This window comes from Photinus pyralis, unplaced genomic scaffold, assembly GCF_008802855.1.
Source record: "Photinus pyralis isolate 1611_PpyrPB1 unplaced genomic scaffold, Ppyr1.3 Ppyr1.4_LG3b, whole genome shotgun sequence".
Classification (NCBI taxonomy): Eukaryota; Metazoa; Arthropoda; class Insecta; order Coleoptera; family Lampyridae; genus Photinus; species Photinus pyralis.
In genome coordinates, this window is record NW_022170510.1 from 14821379 (window position 1) to 14833870 (window position 12492).

At 37.2% G+C, this 12492-nt stretch overlaps 2 protein-coding genes across 3 annotated transcripts; both read right to left on the reverse strand.

The window, feature by feature from the left end:
• Window positions 1–1048: 1048 nt before the first annotated feature.
• LOC116166697 (acetylcholine receptor subunit beta-like 1) lies at window positions 1049–4658 on the reverse strand. Its single transcript, XM_031481769.1, has 9 exons — window positions 4332–4658; window positions 4010–4146; window positions 3913–3957; window positions 3757–3866; window positions 3262–3700; window positions 3019–3212; window positions 2810–2971; window positions 2537–2765; window positions 1049–2484 (listed from the first exon to the last, which is right to left on the reverse strand). The coding sequence occupies exons 1-9, from the start codon at window positions 4390–4392 to the stop codon at window positions 2320–2322; spliced, it is 1542 nt and encodes a 513-aa protein (XP_031337629.1). The 5' UTR covers window positions 4393–4658; the 3' UTR covers window positions 1049–2319.
• Window positions 4659–4954: 296 nt separating this feature from the next.
• On the reverse strand, window positions 4955–9791 carry LOC116166696 (neuronal acetylcholine receptor subunit alpha-7). 2 transcript variants are annotated; one of them, XM_031481767.1, is made up of 10 exons: window positions 9327–9791; window positions 8851–8990; window positions 8748–8792; window positions 8191–8300; window positions 7960–8140; window positions 7835–7910; window positions 7508–7654; window positions 7355–7464; window positions 7042–7310; window positions 4955–6991 (listed from the first exon to the last, which is right to left on the reverse strand). In XM_031481767.1, the coding sequence occupies exons 1-10, from the start codon at window positions 9418–9420 to the stop codon at window positions 6715–6717; spliced, it is 1449 nt and encodes a 482-aa protein (XP_031337627.1). In that variant the 5' UTR covers window positions 9421–9791; the 3' UTR covers window positions 4955–6714. The 2 variants fall into 2 exon arrangements, with proteins under 2 accessions (XP_031337627.1, XP_031337626.1); XM_031481766.1 differs by having other exon boundaries at window positions 7508–7789.
• Window positions 9792–12492: the final 2701 nt, after the last annotated feature.

Below are 12492 nucleotides of genomic sequence, written 5' to 3' on the forward strand. Positions count from 1 at the left end.
CAAATATATTCATGAGCGAAAAATTATCGATGAAACCTAATCTTAACGCAATTTTAGTTAGTTATTCATTTCATTTACATCAATAAGGGTAACGTTAGATGCAATAGAATATTTTATTCCTTTTGTTGGTCCATTTTATTTTTGATCGTAAATAATCCATAAAAATATGCGCAGATCTAGGTACTATGCAAAGCCGACGATGAAATGGCCCACGATGAAACGGCCGCGATGAAACGGCAACGATGAAACGGCGACGATGAAACATCATAGACCGATAAATTGAATAATAGGTATACCTACAGGAATACCATAAACTAAAACGTTGGTATTGGCCACGGTTACATGACATAATATTAGATAAAAGGTCTTTTTTGAAACAATTGCACAACCAAAATTGTCAATCGACGTATTGAGGGGTTTTTATAAACATATCCCCATTTATTTATTATCCAATTTATTCTATTTGACTGATACATACTGTCTATGTGCAAGTGTGGCATTGAAGAACAGTACATCCGCTATCAATTGTACTTCTTCCTAAAATTCGACTCGAATTACTACGTAATACGATAGGTAATACGTGTAGTGATATGTTACAATTAATAATTACAATTTATGTTCTTCAAAAACAATTAAATTATTATCCATGTTAAAAATATTAGTTACCCCCATTTACCACACGACAAAATAGTACAAACTGCTTTTCATCGGAGATTTTTTGACGTCTATATCTTACATAGGTATAGAAATTTACGGCAATTGATGCATCTAACAATTGGATACCCCAACACAAATGTTAAACAGACATATTGAATTTAACGCCAGTTCGGGTGGGTAACATATGCGACGTAATTTTGAACCAGTTATCGATCAATTTGGCAAATTTCGTCAAGATCATCACGTTTTCTTCGCATTTCTAAACGTAAAGAACTCACGTCACATCACATAACAAGACACTTTCTGTATTACAAATCCGGCTCTGAGGCCCTGAGTATCAAAATAGGTACTGTTACAACATTGTTTCAAATTAAACTAAGAATAATAACAATTATTCTGCGTATTTTTATTGTAAATGCATCCGTTTGGTACATTAACATTTTAACAGATAAATGATTATTATTGATTGTATTAAATAGTCAATTCTGTGTTTCAAGCGGTAATGTGTTTGAAACACAAGGCAGCGCTATACGGTACTTATATGTGGGTCCTACGCGTTTATTAAAAATGTTATCTCTACGTTTGTCGTAACAGACTATATGTAATAACAATATGATATTAAGATTCTGATAACTATTGGCACGTTTTTTCGTAGAACTGCATCTTAAAAAAATGGTATGGTACCTCTGTAAATTTGGAAGACCCTTATAAAAGTTTATAAAAAACAATTTAATAGTGCCTATAGCGATCATTTATATATTAATTACATTCATTATGTCTATTACCTCTTCATTCGAAATGTTGTAAGACTGCGTTTTACAGTGTGCAAAGGAAGTAGGTATTGAGTGTCAATCCTATGGAAGAAACAGTTTGATATGGCAGTTCGGTCAGAGCAATAAAGCTAGAACTCTATAGTCACCTTCGTTATTTCATTATTTATTAATATGTTATATATTAATAAATAAACATAAACAATGAAATTGCCACGGCGATCGAGTTCCTTCAAAAATGAAAACCAAAAAAGTAGTGCGACATTATTTACAGTATAACACTGCCCGTATTTTTTAGTCTACCCTATAGTCTATACATATTACAGTATTAATATTTGACTGTTGACACGAACTCACCCGGGGATGTTGTATTAGTTCACAGTTTCACTAAATTAGTAGTACGTCTTCGTCGCCGCTGCGGTCGGGTGGAGATGTGCTTTCGTCAAAACAGTGGATCTTGAATGTACACTACAGAAGTGTAGTGAAACTGTCATGGGCCGGGCACGATTGCACAAACTAATAGTTTCGAATGGCAGTCACTATGTCTTTTTTAATGATTGTTGCGGTTTAAATAAAATGTTTCAACGAATTTTCTTCCACTTATACTTCTTGAAGTGCGTTTCACCGTGTATTAGAACTAATGTATCACTATATAGTGCACATGCGCGTGTGGTACTTAAGCGTGTGTGAGTATGTGTAACATTCCGTCATATAAAATACTGTGATATCGAGTAAAGAGGCACCACATTGTGACGAAGGAAAACCTCTAATTGAAAACCGCAGCTGCTATACGTAGTGGATCCATCCCATGCGCACTCATGGAAGCCACATGATTTTGTTAGCCAATTACAAGGAAGCCAACTGTTATGAACAAAGGCCACCAAAATTTGTTCTATTTACCCCGATATAGTTCAATAATTCTATCTTGATCTACGTATTCAAATATATGAGGTGCATCCATTAGGATTCCCACAGTGCCAGCAGTTGTTACAATGAAGAACAAGTACAGTTGTAATCTATCAATTACCATAGCCACATACTTCCAATCTTCCCTTGTCTGAAACACACCAGATTAAGAAAAAAAGGTCAAATCGTAGTTCTTGACATACCTGAATGTACAAATCTTCATTACGTAAATGCTCCGCGATAAATTCGACCGCTTCCGTTGCCTTCGAAACCTCCGGCGTTAGCAAAATTGATTCTGAACTTTCACTTTCTCTTCTACAGCTTTCGGATCCTACTCCTAAATCGGAATTGAGCTTTCTATTTATCTTACAGTTCGGATGGTGCAGATCAGAGAGTTCCATTACTTCTACTTTGCTCTGAGGCTCAATCGAACTGAAATTATAACGTTAAAACCGTCAAACAACCGTAAAACTTACCTTATATGTTTGGGAATATCTGCCGGCGAGCCGTACGGATTAGGTGGTACTCCCATGCCGGGCATTTCCATCATCCATCTAAGCCTCGTTTTACGAGGCCGTTTCATCAACAGCATAGCCGGTAGGTAATTTAAAAAAATCGAACGTATCCATGAAGGCATCCTAAAAAATATTTTATAAACTACGTTGGGCGTTTCGGTTCAACAAACCTATGTGTTCGCGGACCTCGGAAATTCCAATTAATTATAACTACTGTAACGAGGATACTAACTGTGTTCATGATAAACGTGAACAGGAGGTATTTTGCAATGAGCGGCAGCACAAGGGAAGTTGGTGGCAGGATTTTTGATACTAGCAGCAAGAACACCACTAGAGATAGTAAAATACTTATTCCCAGCGTAACCTAATAAAAAGACGTTAGAGTTAAAGGGGTCGTAGTCGATTAGCCATACCTTTTCGCCAGCCTCCGCTGGTAAATAAAATACGAGAACGCATAGGAACGATATTAGCACTGTAGGAAGTATTAAATTGACGGTATAAAATAGAGTTTTGCGACGAATGATAATATAAAATGTAATGTCAGTTTCCGTAGGATGATGACCCTCGTATATGTTGAGGTAGGCGGGAACTTCTATAATATCCCACGTACCAGATTTCCAATAATCGGATAAATCTACAAAGTTTTTGTTGTTATACAACGCAAGGGAGACCTGATCACCATTAAAAGTCCAAGAACCAAATTTCATTATACATATTTGTTGATCAAAAGGAAAATAAGTAACATCTATTGTACAAGAACTTTGATAAATTGCTGGAGGTACCCACAAAACCTCGCCGTTCGGGTAAATTAAAACGTTTGATTTGTATCTTACTTCATAATTCCCATCAGCACTAGAAAAATTACACTCCTATAGTGACCAATCGTAAATATTTACCACAATGCGTACTTGTTAAACAACACTATGTCGGGTTTCCAAACTTTATCTGGAGGCAATCTCAGTACAGCTATTCCACCGTAGTCAGCTTCGTCCCATTGAAGCTGGTAGTCGTTCCACACCTAAAAGGTTTCATTAGTATCTATAACCAAGGGAAATGAGACTCACCAAACGTAACCATACGTTTGACTTCATAATTTGATTCTTCTCATTCTGAAAGCGTGTTAACTAAAATCCATTTCATGTTTATGTTTAATGTACATACCACGTTAATTAATTGAACGAAGGCAAGGCCGAAGCGAACATCAACCTTTTCTGTCATATTTTGAACTGGCCGAATTAACTTGTTATATCCTCTGAATAGATCGCGCACCAAACGTTCTTCGTCTTCGGAACAGCCACCTAAAATTTATTCTCCAAAAATACTTTACGACTTTGGACACTGGAAACAATTATGCTAAATAAAGGGCGATGAGGAGTAATGGTATTGTTGAAATAAGGCGTCAATTCTTTGTTTCGAACTAGAGGGGAGGGGCAATGTTTACATGTAGCTCAGCGTGCAGCAGTGGGTGTGCCGGCAATCTTACCTAGTACGATTAGATTCATTGCGAAGAACAAAAACGGCAATAATTTTATAGTCCTCAACATCGCGAGCGCTGCTCTTAGCTGTTCTTACCAAATCATCGAGGCAATACACGGCAAATGAAGTCCATGTGTATATTTAGAATAGGAGTATGAGTCTCCGCGTGACGCACCACGGGAAACTCTTTTAAATACCACTTATGTGATCGTAACATGATGGTTTTTATTCACCATAGCACAACGACACTCGCTTTTGGCACGGTCACGCACACACCCTTCGAGTCATTCCGAGAACGACAGCGTGCATCCTAGTATGACACCACCCCCACGGATTTAATTATTTAGACTATGTCTAGATGGCAGACTATAAAAGCGCAGGAGCAAGGAAAAGAGCCAATGACGATTTTGGCACAATCGATCGCTGTATAATTTTGAACTTGCGTATACAAAGGCGACATGGGTGTATCTGTACTATTCGCGAGAGGGTGAATTTTCTGCGACCTACCCGCCACTGGAGTGGTGAACTCACTTGACTTCGTGAAATAGGTACAAAGCTTTTTCGCAAATGGCTTAGTTTTGGGGTTGAATTATTAGGTTTCGCTCGTATATTAAAAGACGGAACATTTTTGAAATAGTCGTTTATTGTTAATTCTTTTAACAAAGTACAATCCATTGTGATACAATATTACAACAATTGCGGTAAAAAACAATACTTGTCGCATTGCAAAACAGAACTGTGTATTGATTTGAAATTGTGACTTTTAAACTTTTCCACTTTTTCCAAGTTCCGTGTTTGATGCGATGCGATCAAGAATGGATTGTCGTTTATTCAAACATATTTAATTTAAACCAGTCATTATTTGTATTACTCTTAAAAGTAAGAATAGTATAAGTAACAATGAAATGTTATTACTCCACTGTGAAAATTTGCAGAAACAGTTTTATAATCAAACAGGAGTGTTTAGATTGTGCGGCACCGATTTTTTCGAAAATCAGTATTGCAAAATACTCCCGATCCAACTGCTGTCAGCCGTTTTTTTAACCATTCGGAGAGATAGATGACTCTGCGTTTCAACTTAACCTATTATGTTTCATTCATCCATTTATTCTCTAGCTAAATATGATCAAGATTTTAATGTATTGTGTACTATGTACGTATTGCCTTTGTGGAAAGATGCTGGTTCTTTGGGTAGTGGTGTGAAAATAACATCATGACTCGTATTGTCTTATGTATCGTGGAGACTATGAACAAGTAAAAACGTTTAAATGCGTACGATCTCGATCCATATGACGACTCCCGTATGTTTAAAAATGTTTTCAGGTGTAAAGTTTTTATAAATTGAGCAACTTCCATTTTAAAACGAGAGTCAAAAGAACGAGTCAATTGCATTTAAACTTTATATGAATTAGGATTTTAAAGGCGATGTCGTACGAATTCGTGCCATACAAGAAGTTTAATTGTGTAGAATGGTAAAACGTTACATGAAAAGGATATGTAAGAATTTTAAGTGCATTTTTGTACCAGTCATTCTCTCCAAGTACATTTAAACTTCAAGTAGGTATATATTAGGATATAGAGAAATTCAAATTCTACATAGCATGCTAATCTTCTTGAAAAAAATTATATTCACTAACGTATCCATAGGTGCCGATAGGTTGTAGCCAGTGTGAACTTGAGAAAAAAGCCAAAAGTTCAATTTCGAAAATTAAAGAATTTTGAGTACATACATACTGATATGTATTAGACTTGAAACGATGTACGAAAAAAATGACCTCGTAACTAAGTTAACGCCATAATAAAATCGACGCCTATAGATATATACCTATTCTTCGTTTATGCCTTACTGCCTTTAGAAATTTTAATCATACCTTTCATCTACGAGAAAAATATAATTTGCGATATTTTGAGTATCTACAGGTTATTCATAAAATACAAAATGCCATTAACAATTTTTCAATTAACAATGCGAAGCAGAGAGCTCTGTAGTTGAGCTCTTCGCTGCGCGTTAACATCTCACGGTTTTACATATGAGCGTTGCTTAAAAAATCTTTGTAGGTACTTCGAAAGTAGCTTTGTGTAATAAAAAAATGTTTGCTCTCTAAACAGTGGTACGTTGCAAGGCAGTGCTCATATGTGAAAATCTAACTCAATATTTAACTCGAATTATCACAGTATTATTGTGTTAATCCTAAAGAGAACGAGACCGAAAGGAAATCATTACCTATTTAAAACAAATTGCACGAGTTGGTAGCGCGAGCTTTGGAATCAATCGTTAGTAGCGAGGACGAAAGTGACGTGTGCCCAAGTATTCGTACGCGATACCTATTAACTCTTGAGTGTGGGGTTCTGGCAAGGAGGCATAAGAATTGCAGTTCAACACGGAATTGCTACGACACTATAATGTGCGGTGCCGAAAAAAGCACCGCAAGGGTCGCGATGATCGTGAATAAAGTGAATATAATAAGGCACAGTCTATCAACCACCATGGCCGCGAACTTCCAGTCTCTAGTTACGTCCGCGTGCTCATCTTCCTTACGCAACTGATCCGTAATGAAACGAATTTCCTTAAGAATCAATGCTAGTTCATAGTCGGCTCCGAGGCAAGTATGATTCGATACAAGCGATTCGTGTAATCGTCCGCCATTCCCGTTGTCTTCGTTTTGTCTGCAACGATCGTCAATTACTAGTTGGGGTTTTGTTACAAAATTGCTTACCTGTATACTGTCCGAAAGAACGCCGCGCTTGGTAGTGGGGTTGGAGTACCTCCTCCTCTGTGATTATGTCTGAAATCGTCATCGATATCTAATACATTTGCTAGTAGACTTTTTGATGAACGTTCTTTCAGTTCTACGTCTTGAAGATTTAAGGGTTTACGATCGGCAACAAGCGGTACTGGTTTACTAGGATTTTGGTATTCGTAATTATGGCGTGGTTTAGTCATACGTAATACCCATGGTAACCAGTACAGAAAGACAATTTTTATCTGGAAGATCAAGTTAATGCAGATTTTACACGTATCGAGCATACCCATGCCGACATTTCGTGAGTATCGGCGTTACGGTGATGATAATTTAGAATGAGGATGGTTGATACCACGGAAGACGCTACCATGAACATAATGCAATTGAAATATGTACCTAAAATAGAAGTTGACAAACTTGCGAATAATGTCGGTTATACCTAGAAGAGGAACCGCATCCGAAGTGGCTGGCATAGTTTCTGCGACCATATTGAGGAACACTGTGAGGGACAACAAAATAGTCACTCCCAGGGATAATTTTTCTCCAGAATCTGGTGGCAGTGTAAAACCCAGTACTGCCATGGAAGCTATTAATACACACGGAACTATTAAATTAAAAAAATAATACAGGGTTCGACGACGAATTATTATGTAAAATGTAATATCGATATAAGGCTCCGGACAACAATTATAATAAATTTCATTTCTTTTGCCGGGGACTCCTAATGGAAAAACTATTAGACGCAGAAAAATTCAGATAAAGTCACCTAGTAAATCCCACTCGCCGTTTGTTATAAAACTACTTATATCTCCGCCAGCATCGTCCTGTAATTGCAAATCAAGCTAAAACGGTAAAATTAAGGCGAAATATCAAAAACAATTGGCCACCTACTTGCAGACCATCGTACGTCCAACTACCAAATTTCATTTCGCATCGTTGATCGTCGAACGGAAACCATGTAATATCAATTTTACAAGTACTTTTGAATATGCCTGGTGGAACATATAAGCAACTCCCGTTGTTTCTCACAACAACGTTCGTAGGGTATGTGCCGTCAAAACCTTCGTCGGCGCTGCATAACGCAAAATTTGGCGTAAATAAGGAAAGGAAAGGGATTAATACCTGTTGTACATAAGTACATCTGGTTTCCAAAGGCGATGCGGTGGAATGCGAAGATCTCTCACGCCTCCATATTCTGAAGTATTCCATCGGAGATTCACGTCGTTCCATTCCTAAAAGTCACGGATGTTTACTCTCTCGATTGAGTTGTTTTAATCGCGTTAATCGAGACTCAAACTACTCATTTATTATTAAATTATTTAGTCACATCTAACCAATTTGTAGGCAATGACATTTTAACCCAATTAGGAACAAAGTGGTCGTTTCCCGTAACTATATTGACATGTTTACAACGTACGCTACGCGTGAAGCTTTTGTAGTTGAAAATTTGAAGATAGCTTAAAATTTGGAACGTTATAACTTTCAATTGCACCTGTCGGGCGTTCTTTGATTTAATCAACGCGTTGTTCGAACGGAGAACCTATGAAACGTTTTTAAACCAGCATGTCGTTTTGTATTGATTTTTGGAATTGAAACTGTGCATACGGCGTCAAATTAATCTATTATTAAACGGTTTTACGTTTGCGATTTTGGAAACTCATAAATATTAAAATTCTTACCAACTTGAGCCAGATGTTGGTGATCAGTAGCTGATTTTTTTCATCCTAGAAATTGGCCGTACAAGTTATGCGATATAGGTAAATGGTAGGTATTATCACTTACTACATCTATAATTTGCATTAATGTAAGCCCAAAGCTGAGCTGTAAAGGATCAGATTCGTTTGCAACAGGCCGCTCCAGCACATTATAATGATCCAAAAGTTTGTGAAGAAGTCTCTTTTCGTTGGTGCCCGCTGACGACTCTAGAACACAATTTTATTCATTTAGCGCATCGTCACAGCGTATAGCGGTGCTAATATGTTTTATTTTGACCGCACTACAATTATATTGTTTGCTGAAAACAATACTGAAAACGATCGTTATTAACAAGTTTACTCTAGGTCTACTCGAATGCAAAGAAAGAGGAACTAAAAAATGTGAATCTTATTAAAATCTACCCTGCAACAAACAATAACACTATATACTTGCTGTGGATGAAGATTATCTCGTCAACTAAATAGAAAGCAAGCGAATGTGGTAGATGCAGGCATTTGGGTGAATGTAGGGCATTCAGGGAAACAGACCGGCATATTGCCTACCGTTGGGCAGCGACAGGCAGATGTGCAAGAAGACAATAAAAGTGAGCGCTCGGGTGCCGCAATCGAACTGACATTGCTGCATGCCACTGTCCATGGAGAGTAGAAAACTCGCGCCAGTGCCGTGCAAGAACTACCTTTAGCTTTTATTGTTAGAATGTTTTATTATTGCGGTTCATATTATATTGATTTTGTTATGTTAAGCGTGTTTAACATTATGGAGTAATCTTGTTAGTTCACTTTCATTTTATACAATTCAGAAATTTATGTTTATGGTATATACATATATACTTATGTATATCTGTACGCCACATACCATACATACACATGTATATACATATATTTTTATATGTTAACGATTAGTTTGTGGTTAAGTTACTTCATTTTTATTAGCTGGCGCTTACTTTGCACATTCGTATACTGAAGCCATTGCGGTCGGCTGTTCCTCCTGCGAATTGCTACTGCGCTACCGTTAGCCCACTGCCCGACCCGTAGCGGAAGGGATGCTGTAGAGCAATAGATTTTGTCCTAACCTATCACTGACCTATTTTATACGAGTATAGCTCCTCTAACGTACGAATTACGCCGTAACGCATGTCGAGTATTACACCTTCCCGGTTTCTTGCAGATCAATGAAGGGCGCATGGGTACATTGATGCAGCATCACGTTATATGCATACATTTGCAGATTATTTAATCTTACATACGTCTATGTACCTATTTACATGCACAAAAAAAATTTTGCATCTTAAAAATAATGGTGTATATACCGTTTGGGGGCGGTTCGCCTTAATGCTATATGGAATTAGAGCACAGCGGCAAAGGCTTTGTTTCAGCTCCTAAGGTAGACGACAAAGCATACAAGCTCATAAAAACTCTAAAATATTGACAAAACTTCAAAATCTAAACCGTGTATCAAAAACCGCACGTGCCTGCTAAGTACCCTCAAATTATCCAACAATTAGACATTTGTTCTAAAAAAACGTTCATCCAAACCAAATCAATTAGCTAAAAACGAAATGTCAATCGTGCTGACCCCAATTCTTTGTTTAAAAACCGTCGTAACCCTAATTACCTACTGTCTTTTTAAAAGAAAAATTAGGCATATTTGCCTTTTAAGGAAAGTAAATGCGCCATTTAACCTAATTACGTGCAAACCAACATAAATCCGGGATGTTTATATGCAGCATCGTTATAATACAGAATCTGTCATCAATTAGGGTTTTACATATAGGTATATGATATAAAACCCTGTTGTTTTTATGATTGATTTTATGCAGGGCGTTTTGCTAATTTCGCTAATCCTCTAAAAGAAGGAGAAAGTCTCATAAGACACTTTCAAAGTTATACTTATATCATTTTTCATTTCGTTTTAGACGTTTCCAAAAAGGGTGGACAGGTGAGGCCTGCACCCGGGGACCTACTTCATATGTCAACAATGTAAACGTTTAATCCAGTTACAAGTTACTAAACTTAAAATGTCTGGTAATTTTGCTCCTTCAAATGCGGTTCCTTTATTTAAATTTTACACAGGGTTACTTTTTTCATACATATTGGGGAGATAACCGTTTCTCTAGTACATTATTCCCAACCGCCTTCCCTTACATTAAAATTCCAATTTGCAATCAGAAAAGAATATACCTACCATGGTATAATAAAAAATACCTACAATATACATCAAGTCATTGAATGTGCAAATACGACGCAACAACATCCTAGGCAAGCCTCCTGCGCAGTACGCATATAGTGCCAGAAACTAAAAGTTCATTTTTAGTGATCAGAAAACTACCTCATGTTCTTCGTCGTGTGAAGTGGATGAAATACCTCGAAGAGGGTTGAATACCATCATTTTTGGTGATGGCCGTGCGACTTTGGCGTCATATCTGAACAGTACCAAGGTCCGAACATTTGATGGACGTCTTGAGGATGTCGGCGTGTGTCTTGCTACATGAGCGCATCCTAAAAAATAGAACAAATTTCATTCTTATCCACGCCCTTTTTCGGGTCATAAATTCAAGGTTAACCAATTAATTTATAGAGTAAGTTGCTTGCAACCTCCTAAATAGAAATAAACTAAAATGTGTGGTAGTTAGGTAACCTACTATCTTCTAGAATAAAATGTACAAACATTAGACACTGAAATACCCTGAGAGCCTCAAAATGAAATTAGGACGCTCTTATATTGAATATTAATCAAGATCTTACTATAGGTATAAATATATTATGTATCTTGCGATTGTTAGTTACTGTAAATTTGATTCGCATTTAACCTACGGCACAGATTAACTACAATAATCTGTACCTACGATATGGATAGGTAGTGCAGTACAGTAGAGGAATCAAATTTCTACCATGGATAGGATTTTTTTATATGATCATTTTCAGACGTCTGATTCGTCCCCTGTGCGCAACGGGAGGGAGACGAAGTCTCGATCATTGGCTACATTATTTTTGTACTGATCATTTAATGCTACTAGGGCTTGTATGGTATCGTTTTCGTATAAAACACAGACAAAGAATTAATTTTTAATGCAGAATAAGTATGATTTATTTATCTCTGTTTAACAGACCACCTATCAAGTATAACTCGAAACAGAAAAAAGCAGCTTGCCTCCCTCAAAAGCGATTGTCCCCTATTCTCTCGGCCTTACATATCATATGAAGTCCGCAATTGAGACTTCTTTTCACACGAGAATCATGCGACTCCGCCATCTTTGTTAAGTGGAGGCAAAATGGGATTCGGAACCAAAGCAGATTTAAAAACATCGTTGTTTGAAAAGAGTACATACCTAACCCACCGCCACAGTTGATGCTACTATTTTCGATGGCGCAGCTGTGGTACAAATGTTAAATCCTGGCAGATCATATTTTTCACCATATATCTACTCAAAACTGTCGCGTGGACGTGGTTTTTTATACATACTGATCTGTTAGCCTAAAAATTGCCATGTGAAAAAAGAGAGAACGAGGTACAACTTCCTTCGAGTAAATGAAAATAAGAATTGTTTTCGTTCTTGGCACAACAATTAATTCTTTTTGAGACAAGAGAAAAAATCTACCAACAAATGGGAGTGACTAGCTCTGTGACTCTCTTCAGTAAATTATCTCTCTCTGACTTATGGGTTGCGTTTGGTGTCTGTCCAAATTCCGATACATATAGCTATTCACG